Source organism: Aspergillus nomiae, assembly GCF_001204775.2.
Source record: "Aspergillus nomiae NRRL 13137 chromosome Unknown contig00015, whole genome shotgun sequence".
In the NCBI taxonomy this organism is placed as follows: Eukaryota; Fungi; Ascomycota; class Eurotiomycetes; order Eurotiales; family Aspergillaceae; genus Aspergillus; species Aspergillus nomiae.
The window spans coordinates 152,313-168,158 of NW_015378070.1; the positions used below are offsets into that span (position 1 = coordinate 152,313).

The 15,846-nt window shown below is 47.2% G+C and overlaps 6 protein-coding genes across 6 annotated transcripts; 2 read left to right on the forward strand and 4 right to left on the reverse strand.

Moving 5' to 3' along the window:
- Positions 1–27: 27 nt before the first annotated feature.
- Positions 28–519, reverse strand: ANOM_001471 (uncharacterized protein; the record flags this gene model as incomplete). Its single annotated transcript, XM_015546728.1, has 1 exon — positions 28–519. One exon carries the CDS (start codon positions 517–519, stop codon positions 28–30), a length of 492 nt encoding a protein of 163 aa, XP_015411286.1.
- Positions 520–4,007: 3,488 nt separating this feature from the next.
- Positions 4,008–5,080, reverse strand: ANOM_001472 (uncharacterized protein; the record flags this gene model as incomplete). Its single annotated transcript, XM_015546729.1, has 3 exons — positions 4,008–4,348; positions 4,419–4,799; positions 4,861–5,080. The coding sequence occupies 3 exons, from the start codon at positions 5,078–5,080 to the stop codon at positions 4,008–4,010; spliced, it is 942 nt and encodes a 313-aa protein (XP_015411245.1).
- A 771-nt stretch (positions 5,081–5,851) lies between these two features.
- ANOM_001473 (uncharacterized protein) lies at positions 5,852–6,334 on the reverse strand (the record flags this gene model as incomplete). Its single annotated transcript, XM_015546730.1, has 1 exon — positions 5,852–6,334. The coding sequence occupies one exon, from the start codon at positions 6,332–6,334 to the stop codon at positions 5,852–5,854; it is 483 nt and encodes a 160-aa protein (XP_015411288.1).
- A 1,230-nt stretch (positions 6,335–7,564) lies between these two features.
- On the forward strand, positions 7,565–8,732 carry ANOM_001474 (metalloproteinase; the record flags this gene model as incomplete). Its single annotated transcript, XM_015546731.1, has 3 exons — positions 7,565–7,796; positions 7,845–8,654; positions 8,713–8,732. The coding sequence occupies 3 exons, from the start codon at positions 7,565–7,567 to the stop codon at positions 8,730–8,732; spliced, it is 1,062 nt and encodes a 353-aa protein (XP_015411283.1).
- A 4,581-nt stretch (positions 8,733–13,313) lies between these two features.
- On the forward strand, positions 13,314–14,369 carry ANOM_001475 (isocitrate/isopropylmalate dehydrogenase family protein; the record flags this gene model as incomplete). Its single annotated transcript, XM_015546732.1, has 1 exon — positions 13,314–14,369. The coding sequence occupies one exon, from the start codon at positions 13,314–13,316 to the stop codon at positions 14,367–14,369; it is 1,056 nt and encodes a 351-aa protein (XP_015411282.1).
- Positions 14,370–14,580: 211 nt separating this feature from the next.
- On the reverse strand, positions 14,581–15,555 carry ANOM_001476 (uncharacterized protein; the record flags this gene model as incomplete). The annotated part of the gene is made up of 1 exon (XM_015546733.1): positions 14,581–15,555. One exon carries the CDS (start codon positions 15,553–15,555, stop codon positions 14,581–14,583), a length of 975 nt encoding a protein of 324 aa, XP_015411285.1.
- Positions 15,556–15,846: the final 291 nt, after the last annotated feature.

Consider the following 15,846-nt stretch of genomic DNA (forward strand, 5'->3'; position numbering starts at 1 on the left):
CACGCAACGTATAAGAATCGGCACGCACTAAAAGTCCGCCTCAAAAGCACGGTCGCTCATAGTTCCCCGTACGGAAGTCGTGATCCCAGTAATTGGATTGTCGCACTCGCGATGAACATGTCTCGTTCCATCTTTATGCAAATCGATATCTCGCAGCTGATAAACCCCGTCGGCGCTAAGCTTCTCGCGATGGTGATAATCTCCATCGTCCGTGCTAGAATCTAATATCTCATCGTATGCTCCTGTGTTGGGGTTATAAATCGTGCGGCCACGGCCGTTCTCAAAGTTAGTTCTCTTGATTCCCTCGCCACTAGGGGATTCGTATTCGTGGATACTCATGTCGGTTGTCGTCTCCTTTTTCGTACTGAGGCGTTTAGCCCCTCGGACACCATACTTGATGGTTGCATCGGCATCGTATGTGTACGTTGTATCGTGGGTTACGTAGATGGAGCCATCGACACCATCAGGCATGTCACTTGAAGAAGAGGAGGAATAAGACTCGTTCGTGCGGTCGCTCATTGTGTGTTGTTTTAGTTGGGGGTGGGGACAAGCTTTGAATTCTGAAGACTTTGTTTGATAGTTCCTTCGGATCTTGTAGGGCCTGGTTTACTACAGCGCTTTTTATCATACTACCAGTGGCGATGAGCATGATCTTCATATGCTTCTGGTGTCACTGCATTCAGACACTGCCGAGTTCGAAAACACTGAATCTGACTGGATATCACACCCCGGATAATAGTTGAGCGTATCTCTGGAGTTGCATCGACTGCATCAGCAGGCTACGTAGAATGCCACAACGTCATGGCTCTTTGTGGAGAACACATTGACCCGTCATATTCGATCGATCCATTAGTACAGTGAAAGGTAGTTTCCTTCGATGTGGAGCTAGATCCCCCTGATGGTTACATGTGCATTGCATCCTGCTAAAGATTACGCGTGTTTATAATCATCTAGAAAACAGCAATACTGAGATGTGTCATCCGTTCCAAAGAAGACTCAAGGCATTTTTGGAGTAAGGATCCTCATGAATGTAGCCAGTAGTCGTTCCAAGATAATCCTTGATTTGGTAGATATATATTTTTGATGCACATGCAGTTGAGCTAACAACAAGTCGTGAAACCCGCCCTACAAAATGAAACAATATATAGGTGGAACACTTTTAACACATACATAACTCAGAGATGGGTGAGAAGGGAGAGTAACCTCATACGTAAACTGTACTGTCTAAAGATTCAACAACAGCCAAGGCAGGCTGGTTCTGCACGAGATTGAGAAGCAAAGATATCGTCACGGACATGTATTCAACTAACAAAAACTTAAATATCAACAAGTCAGTGTGGCCGAGTGGTTAAGGCGACAGACTAGAAATCTGTTGGGTTCGCCCGCACAGGTTCAAATCCTGTCGCTGACGATATCTTTTGTTTTTTTCCTACGCATACTTTACCTGACCATCACAGGCAAACAATAATTCTTGGGGTAACAACCCTTATAATTCTGGCTCCATAATTTTATGAATATATTACCATCCCAACAGTTGTTATTCTTGATAGTACGGAGTAAAATATCCAAATATATCTTCCTTTTGATGAGCGTACCCAGCCACTATAAAATTCTATTTGTTTCTATCGCATTATTTAAGATGTCTCTTGTTTTTTTCCAGTTACAGTACTAAACAGATGTAGAATAATTCTTAGCAGAGAACTTACAGATATTGCACGGGCTTTCGGGTAAGCTTGGGTTAGATCGAATCTCTGGAAAATCCGTCCCGACAGCAGCTCTACGCGTTACAAAGTAGTATACATGGGGACTAAACTGTTTAGAGACTGATGAGTTACTCAAGAAGGGTCCTTATAAATGCCAGTTTAGTTGTATCCAAGATATAGTTCGACTTCCCAGAGAGACATTACCCTTTCATACTCTATTCAGAATCTTCCTCTTCAGCTTCCTCCTAAGAATTCTTTTCTTTAGAGAGACGGTCTTGGATACTGCGCAATACAAATTCGAATTCATCGTGATGACCCTCTGTCAACGCGAATCCCCGCCAGACTCGACCGACACGCTCTCTGTATAAATGATGCAGATATTTAGGGTTCTTAGCGTACTTCTTCACCTCGTTGAAATCATCCCAGTACATCTGCCAATACTCATCTGGCTCAGGCACGCCCTCCATTCTGCCACATACACGCATATCCATTAGTATATCTGCTATAAAACCATATCTGCAGCTGGTAGATACATCCAGATAGATAGGAAAGGGTGAACATACTCTTCATCTCCCCTAAAGCGCAGCGTGCCATTATCGTTCCCGAAATATCGAGACATATTTAGTCTCTGAGTAATATCGTACATGGTGTTACAATGATCTATAAACCTGTAGCTCATACAGAGCATTGGGCCCCATTTTTTATTTTCGTGAATAAAAATTTTGAGATTGTGTACACTGGCAGTAGAACCATCATGATACTCTTGGTGCTCCTCAAAATGAAAGCCTAGCATGTAGAGAGGATTAGCAATGAAGCATATAAATTCAATCGGACTGATTAAACAGCCAACTTACGCCATCCCTTCTGGCCATCCTCCAGTACAAGATAGTCATCTAGGGAGAGCTCTGATTCATGCTCATTGCCGTCGTTATCTAGCAAGACAGCCTTGAGCTTGCGGTCATCTGTCAGCTCATAGCTGACTGCCTGGGCGATGCTGATCATAGTTTTGTTGAATTGATTGAATTGAAGAGCTCTATGTACTCTGCAGATAAACAAGGCAATAGAAACCAACAGAAGATGGAATGATCAGATCAGAACAACAACCAAGGGGGGTAACGAGACTATTTCTATTGCCTGAAACTCTGCCTGTGCCGCTCTTCCTGTCCTCGGTCCTCGCCAAGCAATATTTGCTGTAAACTCTGTAATAAGTCCTGTGGTGGATGCAGTGGGGAACACAAAACAACGTACGGGGTAGTCCTACGTAGTGGCATCTTTCCAGCTGTGGTCCCCACTCCCTGACTCGGTACTCAGCCACGGAACACACTGGTTGCTCTCGCTGAAATATCAGCCGAGATCGCTTCTTAGATTACCGATTTACTTCCATATAAGGTTTACTAGTGTATATTTTCCATGAGAAGGGATATGATTGTTATGCCAAGGCTTCCTGTACAAGCTCTGAATACTTGGTACCATAGAAGAAAGACACTGGCGTATGCTAGATACTATTGGAGACTCTAAGATAACTTATTACAGCGACAGCAGGCCTTATACACACGGTACAGTGTATCTGTAAGTGTTTGTGGCTAGCTGAGAGGCCCACTTCAAAACCTTATAAGCGATCTGCTGACGGAGAAGATCGAGGACAGTTGAGATGCATGTTCAACTTTCATGTCCTTGGTTCCTTGGCATAACTCGCTAGGAAGCCTCCAGTTAGTGTCTCCTAAACGGGAGATGAACTGCAAAGTTTCTTCCGTCGCCGAATGACCAGTACATACAAAGGAAATCAATCTTAAGGTTTGAATGGACCCTCTACACGGCAGAAGCACAAGAGGAATTCGAGAGACTCGGAGAGAGCATCAAGGCGGGATCGACGGCTGTGAAAAGAAATCCAGATGATCTGCCGCAGGAGTTATTTCACTATTCCTTTTTTTCTTCTTGAGTAAATATGGATTCCACACGTTCCTATCGTGTCCACATCGTCGCGTCGTTTGTAAATTAGGCTGATCGTTGCCAAATAGACTAGTACTTAGACCTGAATGAGCATCTACCCTCAGGGTTGATGATGACTCGTTGTCTCTCATCGTGTCCGAATATGCAAAGCAACGGAAAGTGGCCTATGCCTGTCCGGCGTTATTATGCCCAGAGTAGCTTAGAACACTCAAGGGAAAGATTGCGACTGTGCTACATACACGTCTCGATAATAATCCGCTTCCTGCTTATTGTATCGCGTCCACTAAACACTCTCTGCCACACCTTGCTCCTTTGCCACTTGACTAAGAGACGCCTGCAACTTGTCCAATCGGTTCACAATATATCGTCCAAAGATAGGTCTTTCCTGTCCGAACACCATTCGAGTTGTAAGCAGAGAGTTTGCCAGTCCAGCGTTTCATCCCAGACACTTTTCACTTCGTAAAATAGCTTTATTGGGACTCGTGTGCGCCAGTACCCATCTCCAAGGGAGTACTCCATGGCGATCTGCGCATTTTGGACGTCGCTGGGGGAAACGTAATCCATAACCTCATACAGTATCTCCACTGGCAGGTAGCACAAACGGCTGTTGATAGGATCTTGTATGTAAAACCGCGCGTCAGTTCTAGTTCGAGTTTCCTTGATTAGATGCCGAATGATTTCGATATTCGCCGGATCTGCTCGGATAATGACCTTCGTGTCAGTACTGTCAAGGTCAGTCAAACTGCAGACTCGGCGAATTCATACCATCCAAATTGAGCTCGCCACTAAACACGTCTTTCCAACCCTCTACGGCCAGTAGGGGTTTCTCCTTGGGCAGTACGATCAGATTCTTGACAACCAAGGCCAAGTCGCGCCTCGCAATCTTCCCAACTGCGTGGTGGGTAAGTAACTTCCAACAACTGTCGTGGACATGGTAGCCGACAAGGTCATTAGAACTTGTGTCATTATCCTGTTTAATTTCTATAGCCAGTATCAGACGCTCTCTGTCCTTTTCAGGGTAACCGATAACTCCAATTGTCTTGTCTCGTGGCACTGCTTCCGGCACCTGGTCATGATGGCGATCGACCGCTATGTGAATGGCCACCCCAGAGATCCGATAATTGTCACTACGAGTATCATGGAGGACTATCTCTGCTGTCAGCTGAAGTGCAGGTCAAGTGTTTAAAGGACAGGAATCACGACTTACTCACGCGGTAGAAGCAGCACCAGTCTAAGCTCTTAATGAACGATCTCTTTCGGAACTGGTATAGAGGGTATAGTCCCCGATGGCGGCGCAGAATTTCGTAAAGCCCATTTGTACCGCCTAGGTTGTCTAGGTCGCCTGGGTCGACCACGAAACCTAGGCGGCATATGCGGCAGCTCGGGAAATCGCCGCTACGCTTTTTCTTGTACACGAAGGAAGACATGTCTTGAGGGAATAACGCTAGCAGGGCAGCGAATATCTTTCTTGCTGTTTTTGGCTTTGGAGAAGTAAGACTCGATTGAACTTGAATGTATGAGAAGTCTTGCTTCTTTCACTGGAGCGGGACCTCAATCGTGCAGAGCGCAAGTAAAGCTGAGACGTTCGCTGCGTCTCTCAAGAGAGGTAGAAGGCTCATAATAACACAACAACAGTCGATGACTAATTGCCCTGTTAGTCGATGGCCTTACATTCACTTCACTTCTGAGGCATCGGTTGAACCTCCGACATACGGGACTGAGGTACCTGGAATATATATGCGACCCGGTCCTCTCCCGGGCTGGATATTACCCATACCTGCTATATGACACTGGTCTGTGATGCTATCTCATATAAATAACGTGTAAGTACCTTCAAGTATCTGCCAAAATACGGCGATTTCGTACGCCCACTTTGTGTATAACATGCAACTATCGAGTTGGGAATGGTAAAAAAGTGGATGGCTTCGTTTCAAGTCATAAAACTCTAGTGGAAGACACACAGTTCTAATTTTCCTATCAGGTGTCATAATTGCTCAATGAATTTGTTTTGATTAACAATACAAAGCGCATGACCAGACAGAACACTTATTGGCTCTGCTGTTGTCCCTAGAAGCGCACAATAATGTCATGATGTCAAAGTATCATCGATCGCAGATCAGTACGCATGTGTCTGAACAGCAGACGAAAGCAACATAACAACTGGCTTGAACTTTGGAAGAAGTCCACAAGCGACAATATCACTCGTATTTAATGCGTAGGGGAACAACATCGGATGAGAACTCGCCCCGTTGGGCATCCCCAAGCTGCTCTAGCTTTTCTGCGGTAACGTCTTCGCGAGGACTCTCCCAAACCGAATGCCAATTTCCCTTTACCCGGACGGAATATTCGTGTCCCATAGTGAGTGGAACGTGAGGCAGTGTAACCTCCTTCTCAACAGAACTACCCGCGGGAATCTCTACTAGATCCTCGGCTGAAGGTGGCATCCGACGGGATATTTTGATAGTTGGCAGGGTCACCGGCTGATTTTCGGTTGTATCACGGAGCTCGAAGATGCTCAGGACATTAGCGCTAGGGTCCAGCGGGGTACCCCAGTTGAGCACTGTGATCGGCGTGTTGGAGGGATTATGCAGGGTTACTCGTATAGGCACTGTCGGTGGCTCGGAGAAGGCTGGAATGATGGGCGGAGTGAGGGTAACTTGCAGCGAAAGGGAAATACTCATAGTTGCTGTTCACCCTGTTGCGCAAAGAGTGTAATGGAGACGATTTGGACAATTTTCAAGAGCGTGTATATTGCGGAAGTTGTGAGATGGAAGGATATGCAACCACTCAACCCCTGTTCTAGATTCTCAGCTGTCTGATAAGGGACAATCCGGAATGCACCGATGAACTACGGCTTTCTAATATTCGGCATTCACCATTGCAGCAGGCCAATAATAAGGACAACCCTGTATCGTGTGATACTGGTGAACAGGGAATGGGTTCCCCGCTGTCCACTTATTTGCGGAAGCCAACGCTTTGATTGACGGAAAATACGATTAATTATCGAATGCCGAGGACTTTCATGTCTTGGGTTACATTCTGCAAGGGATTTAGATTGACCTAAACCCACTCGGCATTTTGTGGACTGCGACTAAGCATTATAGTGCCGGGCCCGAGCACTAGTTGATATGACACCATCCGGCAATCTGCGGACACTTCGAAGATGAATGAAAATGCGTTTCATTTCGGATAAACGTGATCTCACAAGGTCAGAGCTGAGGATATACATCAACCGGTCTATGTATGTAAGAACTATAAACTTTAAAGCTCAATCATGACTACAGCTCGTGAAAAGTCGCGTTATACACCACCACTTCGATCTGATAAAGAAGCCTGAGGACTACAATGACTTCCTGATACGCCAAGAAGGCCTTAAACTCCCGCCAAGAAGGGAAGCCGGGAGCTGCGACGGCATTAAGGCCTGCTTATCAATTGCTTGATGAAACACCATCAAGCCACATCTTGGCTTCGCTCTCCGATTGCACCAGGTGTGCTAAACTCTGAGACGGACCTTCCTAAATCTATATAGCGTGCAGCGGTTCTCCGCCGGGCCAAGGAGCCTTTCTATTATAGACCACTGCCGAATAGCTCGCTCTATCACAACGCCTTCGATCATAGCCAATGGAAAACATCAATCGACTCTTGCTTCAATTTCACGGGGGTGAAGACGATGAGGCCGTGCCCCTCGAAGATGCCAACAGTTCGAGAGGCAGAGTGCCTATCTCCGTGGCCCATGCTACTGCAGCATCAGGACGAAGAATTGAGGGGTGATAGAAAGCCAATTCAAGGTCGTACGAAGCGTAACATCCATCTATAAAAGGGTCTGCGACGACCGGCTGTTGTTGCATCAGAAACGGACCATTCCAGCTCAACAGTCCTCTCCAATACCTCAAGTCCTTCAAAGCTTCAAGATGCGCTTCATTTCTGCCTCCTCTGTTCTTCTGGCCCTGGTACCTACTCTCAATGCCGTTCCTGTGGAGGTTGCCGGTGGCGCCCCAGGACTTGACGTGACTCTTAGCCAGGTGGGCAACACTCGGATCAAGGCCGTGGTCAAGAACACTGGCCGCGAGGATGTCACCTTTGTGCACCTCAATTTCTTCAAAGATGCCGCTCCGGTGCAAAAGGTGTCTCTGTTCCGCAATGGTATGCTTCCGAACCTCCATCTTGTAAACATGTACTGACGTCGCCTAGCAACCGAGATTCAGTTCCAGGGTATCAAGCAACGCCTTATCACTGAAGGCTTGTCTGATGATGCCTTGACAACTCTTGCCCCTGGTGCCACTATCGAGGACGAGTTCGACATTGCAAGCACGAGTGACCTGTCCGAGGGTGGTACTATCACCGTCAACAGTAACGGTCTGGTGCCTATTACCACTGAGAACAAGGTCACTGGATACATTCCATTCAACTCGAACGAGCTTTCCATCGATGTTGATGCAGCCGAGGCCGCTACTGTCTCCCAGGCAGTCAAGATCCTGGACCGTCGTACCAGGGTCACCTCCTGTTCAGGAAGCAGATTGACTGCTCTTCAGACAGCGCTGAGAAACACTGTCTCCCTGGCACGTGCAGCTGCCACCGCGGCGCAGTCAGGATCCGCTACCCGTTTCCAGGAATACTTCAAGACGACGTCCAGCACTACCCGCAGCACGGTTGCTGCTCGCCTGAACGCCGTTGCTAACGAAGCCGCATCGACCTCCTCCGGAAGTACCACGTACTACTGCAGCGACGCGTATGGATACTGCAGCTCCAACGTGCTTGCATATACCCTGCCGGCCTATAACATCATCGCCAACTGCGACATCTACTATTCCTACCTCCCGGCGCTGACTGGCACCTGCCACGCTCAGGACCAAGCCACTACCACCCTCCATGAGTTTACTCATGCCCCGGGTGTGTACAGCCCTGGAACAGACGACCTTGGCTATGGATACAACGCTGCCACTGCCTTGAGCGCTAGCCAGGCTCTGTTGAATGCAGACACTTATGCCCTATTTGCCAACGGTACGTACTGTGTTGAGTCCCCCTTTGTGTAAATATGGATACTAACTAATGATAATAGCTGTCAACCTCAACTGTTAGACACATGTAGTTGTGGTTACCAATGGGGTATACGGGCATAAAGCGTACTTGAAAGATGTATTGGAAAGCTGAAAAGTGAAATAAATGATTATCGAGACGGGATTTGAAGTTGACTAAGAGAGAAACAATGCTGTTCACTTGATCACTTGTCATTAACACTAAACAATCTAGAACGTAAACCACCAGGGTTTTCCATAACGACAAGTCCGTAGGTATCGACAGAATAGATCATGTAACTCGGCCACCGTATGATGCGTCCTCATTCTCCCTCGACCATGACCTTGATTGCTTCAAAACACTACTTCCCGTTTTTCTGTTTTTTTAACTCTGCGGCAGAGGCCATCAATACACTTGTTCTTATAGCAGCAGTTCTCATCAGCTAAGCAAACACCGAGATCCTCCGAACAGCCGGGCCATTTCGGATCGGTGGGACGGCACTTCGTAGCTGCACAATAGGTGGAGCAGCATATTGGACCTCCACCGCCAGACACACAGTTCGCTTGACATGGTCAATCTAACCGGTCCATGTTCAATACATAATGCTACTTACAATAGACCCCTAGGCAGGTAGGCGTGGGAACACAAGTTGTTATGGTTGTCGCGGTTGGAGTGGTGAAGGTGGCAGTTGTGCAAAACTCAGTTCCAATGCAGGCATCAGCATCGCCGCAACGACCAGCAGCTGCTAAGCCTCCTAGGGCGAGGGTGATAGAAAGGAGAGAGACTTTGGAGATATACATTATACCGAATGTGTTCGTTCGATTCCGGCAGTATGTTTTGGACGCTGAATCTCTCACGACCGCAGGCTACTCTTATACCTAGAACAGAATGTCCCTCCACTCCTCCTTGTTTCACTCTGCGCGACAGCGATTGGTCAAAGGATTGCAGATGACTAGAGAATACGAAGAATGCTGCATCATTGTGACAGCTCTACCACCGGATTATATTCCGGATCCTCTCGCAAGAGACCACGGCCGCTGAGTCCCTGAGGTCCTCGACCTTGGTTTCAGATGCTAGGAGCCCGTTGTTGAGATCTTGGGTACTCGTGCATTGCATCGAAAGTCGTGTATCATTCCGATTAGGTTGTCGGGGCAAGGTGAGTGCATCCTTGGTTCCGTGCGCGGCCGTTGCCACCTAAATACGAGCTCGTTCCTAACCCTGTCGGTTTTCCACAAAGAGTAGAAATAACCATTGGCTCTTTGCTTTCCGTCTGTAGGATTGGCAAGAGCTCTACTCCGTAACTGGTGAGCTACTCAGAGCCAGTCATAGGTTAGAGCTATGTCATGCCAAGCTAGGGGGCGGAATATCAATCCTGGGGTTAAAATTAGTAACTGACATTGAAGAAGTAGGGGTATGACTTCATTGACATCGGAACTGTACTTGCGAGGCTTTGACTATTAACGACAGGGTGCATTCTTCTACACAGATGCAAAGATAAAACGTTTACCTGTGTAATGAGTTTCTTTAGCTCGATTTGATGTGCCAAGAGCGACGTTCGGACATTTAATGTGGGTCTTCCTCTCTTGCAGATGATGTTAGTTACATAGTAGTGTATTTAAGACATAAATCTATCTTAGAAAGACTTACCTCGCTATATGGCTCATGAGTGCCCATTGGGCCATTGTCCAGATATCATAGGAAAACGCTCTAGAAAGACGGTCCTATGTGCCTAGACCTAATGCACTAGATGTTACAATTCCAGTTTGACTAGGCTATTGCCACATGATATTTCCAACCGGATCACAGTAACATCACTAATCCAAGGCTGCCTCGTTCCGGTTTCTCAAGTCGAGCGGTTTGCTCATTAATCGAATGAGAGTAGAGCCATCAAACTGAGCCTGCAGAATCCTGAACTATCGGGTCCTAGAAAAGAACACATCGGATCTTTCGATGTGACATGACTGGCCAGAGAAACAATACTAGTAACCGCGACGGGTGAAAGATGACTCAATGCAATGATGGCATGATCAAGAGTCATCGACCTGATCCCCCATTTCCACATGAGTTTGATAATCACTGCCGAGCAATTAGTTGACAACATACTCATTGCGCAGAAAGGTGTGTCTGGCATGTGGAAATCAGGGGTCAATTTGATCCCGAGGTTCACAGTAATCCAGCCAGTGCTGGAAGAAACACGATGAAGCCGGCGTCGGAACTGGTACTCACCTTCGCTGGCATAATGTCAACTGGTGACCAGTCAAATCGAACGGTTGTATTGCTACGGATAATACATAGGCTAGTAGGGAGTCAAACCGAAAGCACAGCCATCCGTGCCGAAGCAGAAGAAGATTTGATATCTGGGTCTTACGACTTGACATAGAGGCCTAGGAAACTCCATCGGTCTAGAGTAGAAATGTCGAGAGATCATCTTATTATCATATTGTTCTTAGTATACCCATGGAACAGAGAATCATCCTCATTTTCTTTAACGGGATGTAAGAGTTGATTGGCAGGAACAGGGTCAAAGAACCTGAAACGAGGATTGAAAGCTGGAGTCACTTCGGCGGGAAAGTCTATACTCTATTCGATAGCATGACTTGGCTGTCTATTCTTAATACAATCTTGCTCGACGCCCAAACCTTTTCACCGGGATTTTATTTTGAAGAATCGTGCTCAGTGGATATCAAATACTGGTAGTAGGATGGGTGAGAGCTTCAGTGAGTGACCTAGCCAGTAACAACTTACTAGAATCGGTGCTAATAGTATTGATTTAATGTGTGTATTCTTGCTTCTCTAAGCTCTATAAATATAATACCCTCCTAGTCTTCATCCTCAGCAATGATCACATCAACTCTATTGAGGGCTTTTAACTTAGTGATAGCCTCCTGGGTCAGCGGCCTGGTCGACAATCTCCTATTAGCGAATTTCACAGTAAGACGAAAGAAACTTACGGGGGATGATAAATAGGTGGGAAGCTTGGTTGCGAGATGAACTGATCAGTGTCGGCGTCCTCCTTAATAATACTATACTAATAGTCAGCAAACTTTTTTCTTCGAAAGGCGCTCTAATAAACTCACTTGAGGACCACTGCATCGTGCTGTTCGAATCCCTCGGGGGTAAAGCGAATAATAACTCGCTAAAGGGATCATGTCAGCCTTGATTATTGTGTAAAGACATCATATCTCTTAAGGATCAAGTACCTTCCTCCCAGACATATTGATGTAGTTTATCTTCACTCTAGAAATAAAAACAAGCGTTCACCCGACATCAGAAGATCGAGGATACCCCGACCTACTTATAAGACAACGCCCTCCCCCACACCCCAAGAATCCCATCATACCTCACTGCCCCTCCTGACGCAATACCTTGGCGCCGTTGATCTATTTCCCCGTCAGACATACTACGTTGCTCATCGATGGAGATTCACCCCGCGCACAGGCACTACTGAGGAGGGGATGCACGTATTGGAGGGCCAATGTCGCGCAATCTGCACAATGGTGGAGACAAAACTTTTCATTGGAGCAGAGCGTACCCACAGCCTACATCCATGGGTTCGGTCTATTGGATTGAGGGTGACCTTTCATTGCATTCGCGACTGACTCCTGGGAAGCCATGTATATCATTGAAAAATTGTATCCGGGGTCTGAGTGGAAAGCGGGATAAATTCCTATACATTAGGCAACTTTGGTCACAGTATATCGGAAGATGCGTTGTCGTATCGAAGATATAGTATACTAGTAAGGTGGTCCACGTCAATGAATCGTTGCTTGGGTGTACTTTCGTTCGGCGATAGATTGTGTTGGATGTATAAGGTAGCGATGGGATTAGCCATATCAGTCTGAGCGCGTGTATGTATACCTAAACATGTTTGAGTGTTCCAACCGTTGGAAGTTGGACGTGGGCCCAATCTCTGCTCACACAGGCAGCGTAGTGGGCGTGTTGCAGTTGAGCTCAAACATCGAGACTGGTGTTCTTGAAGTGTAGATCACCAAACTGACATTTCGACATATCGCAATACTGGGTAACAATTTGGTCAAATAGCTACCTCAAGCTGGCTTTCGTTAGCCTGCATGTCTCAACCGGTTGGCTATTGCATGCCATGTGTCAACGTATATCGGTAGCTGTACATCCTTCAGTGTGATACTGCATATCTTATTTGTCATGATGTTATGAGAACAAGGGTACACCCTATTGCCGAAGGCTGTGGAACATTGTCTGTCTGAGGCCTGTTCCTTTAGCTACTTGTAGTTCAATTAGCATACCTTCCCTTAGACCAAGTGGTATAGGAGGCAGGAAGTCTACCTGAGATCACCGTCTAGAACAATAATATGGGAATAAACTCGACGTAATGTAATTGGCGTTTACCAAGCACACATATCTGATACAAATGTTACGATAAGATAAACAAGACCAAGGCGCTGGACAATACTAAGTTATCAAGTCATGTTGACTGATTACAGTCATGACTTCGGATCTATCCGATTCCCATTGAAGACCTCGGGTAAGCCAAACAGTTCCCATGATTTTTCGCCCTACATTATCTCGAGTATCGTATCATACCAATTTCCTATGATACGAACTTAGCATATATACTTGATCTTTCTACGAAACTAGTTGTATGTCGGGATTGCCATTCTGGCCATCATGCGAATCGGCGTTCTCAAAGGAAACGGAATTGGGCCGGAGATCTCAGCGGCCACTATCCGTGTCATTGAAGCCACTGGTATCCAGCCAGAATGGGACTTTATCCCTATTGCAGATGAAGCGGTCAGGCTGTATGGACACCCTTTGGCTTCTCAAGTCATCCGGCGCTTGAAGGACGTGACACTCTGCATCAAAGCTCCACTACTAGCAGAAAAGCTCCATGGTCGTATCAGCTGTACGCAGAGCGATGGTTCGGTGGTGACATACCCCTCTATCAACAATGCCATCCGCCGAGAATTGAACTTATTCGTGAATCCAAGACGGGTTAGAGGCTATGCCGGTATCTCTGGGCGCCATGAGAAGATGGACCTGGTCATCATGCGCGAGATCACCGAAGATACTTATATTGGGTGGGAACAAAGCCTTGAGGAAGGGCAAGCAGCCGAAGCAATCAAACGAGTCACCCGTAGTGCATCGTGGAAAGTCTCCCAATATGCCTTTGAATATGCGCGGAAGCACGGTCGAAAGAAGGTCTCGTGCTTGCACAAGGCAAATGTCCTCCACGAAACGGACGGCCTTTTCCTGCGGACTTTCCAGGAAGTTGCTCAGATTTACGGTGATATAGTGGCGGATGACATGATGATTGACGCCGCCTGTTATTCCGTTGTTCGAGATCCCTCTCGCTTTGATGTTGTCGTCACTGTAAATCAATATGGTGATATTTTCTCGGACCTGGTTGCTGGGCTGGCAGGCTCGCTCGGTCTGGCCCCCGGTGCGAATATCGGCGATTGTGCTTCGACCTTCGAAGCTGCCCATGGAGCTGCGCCGGATATTGAGGGAACGGGAGCGGCCAATCCTATTGCGCTGATTCTATCTGGGGCGGAGCTACTGGTTCATGCTGGGTACGCGAGAGAAGCTGAGGCGATACAGGACGCGGTTACTCGAATCATTGAGGCAGGGAAATTCTTAACTCCAGACTTAGGGGGATTCTCTACGACGGAGCAGGTGGCCGATGCTATTTCAGTGGAGGTAACGGCAATCCTTGGACGTTCATAGCTCAAGTTGATGAAGGGCTCAGTATGATAGGTATATCTCGTATTTATCCCAATACATCTTTCCCGGTGTGTGGCACCAATAGAGCTATATACTATGCTATATCACAGTATGACATTTGACATCAGGTCTGATGCTACATTTGTTTAGCTCTTCCATATCGATCACATAGGTGCTCAGCAATGGTCCATGTGATTCCCTGGGCTGTAGAGCGTTACTCATGATAATCATACAACGTAGCCGGGTTCTCCACCCACAACAGCTGCCACTCATCCTCCGACATCCACCGGCTCAAGGACTCAATCCAGGCCTTATCGTCAATCTGAAGGAAGGCTTCCTCACTGGTCGAGCTTTTACCAGCCCGATCCTTATGTCGTTGTGTATGGGGCCAATCACTTCCCCAAACCACTCGCCTCGGGTTAGCATCCACAAAACACCTCACCAGCCAGCGGAGGTCATCATAGCCTGGCGCCAGATTTGAACAGCGATATGGGGCCGAAAGTTTGATCCATAGGTTACCATTTCGGAGTGTCTCGCAAAGTGCTGCCAGGCCGATGCGTTCTCCTTCGGCCAGATACGAATCATCCTGGGTATTGGTGGTATGATCATTAGCCCTGTAGCTACTCCCAGCTATTAAGGCAAAATGGTCCACCACAACTGGTACCGGGCAGCTGTCCACCACGTCTCGCAGGCGTGGCCAAAACTCAAGATGAGGTTGTTGGATCTGAATGCTCCATCCTGGCCTGCCCCATTTTGCTAGCCGTTTAGCCGTAGCTTCGATCAACTCCGCTTGAATCTGCACGTTGTCCATGGCCTTGTGGCGGAAAAAGTCTAGGCGAACTGAGCGTACCCCAGCCTCGTGATATTCATCTAGAAGCTCATCTGAAATCGTTTCCAGATCCAACACGCAAATACCCCGTGCCTGGCCGCGGAATTGTTCCAAGTAGTAAAGAAGAGACCTGCAGTCAGGCCCATAGGAGAGACCATGCGCAATGCAGACATGGTCGACTTCAATCGACTTTTCGAACTTCCGTAAATCTTCGAGCGAGGCGCGGGCGGGTGTGAAGTGTCGACCTTCTGCGAATGGAAAACGATCCGGCTCGAAAATATGATGGTGGGTGTCCCATGCACCTGATGGAACCGACTTCTTTGGGAAGCTGCTGCTGTCTTCGGTGGCTACACTGCCCATGATGACGGTCTTCAGACTCTCGATAGCTTGAAACACGGGAAAGAAGATGATGGTCAGCTGGAGAAGGTTAGCTGTATGGGCAGTAACTCAATGGGGCCCTTGTGACTTTGTGGTCAGGGAAAGAAAGCTGAAGAGATATATGGTAAAGTATACATGTCGTGTAACTGTATGTTCTAGTCCATTTATATTGCATTTCTACGAAGCTAGTGCGCCCTTGGCTCGGCGGTGAATTGACAGTCCGATATAGGAAGTTACTGCAGAGCAATGTTGTTAAATCCAGCCCCCAGCTTC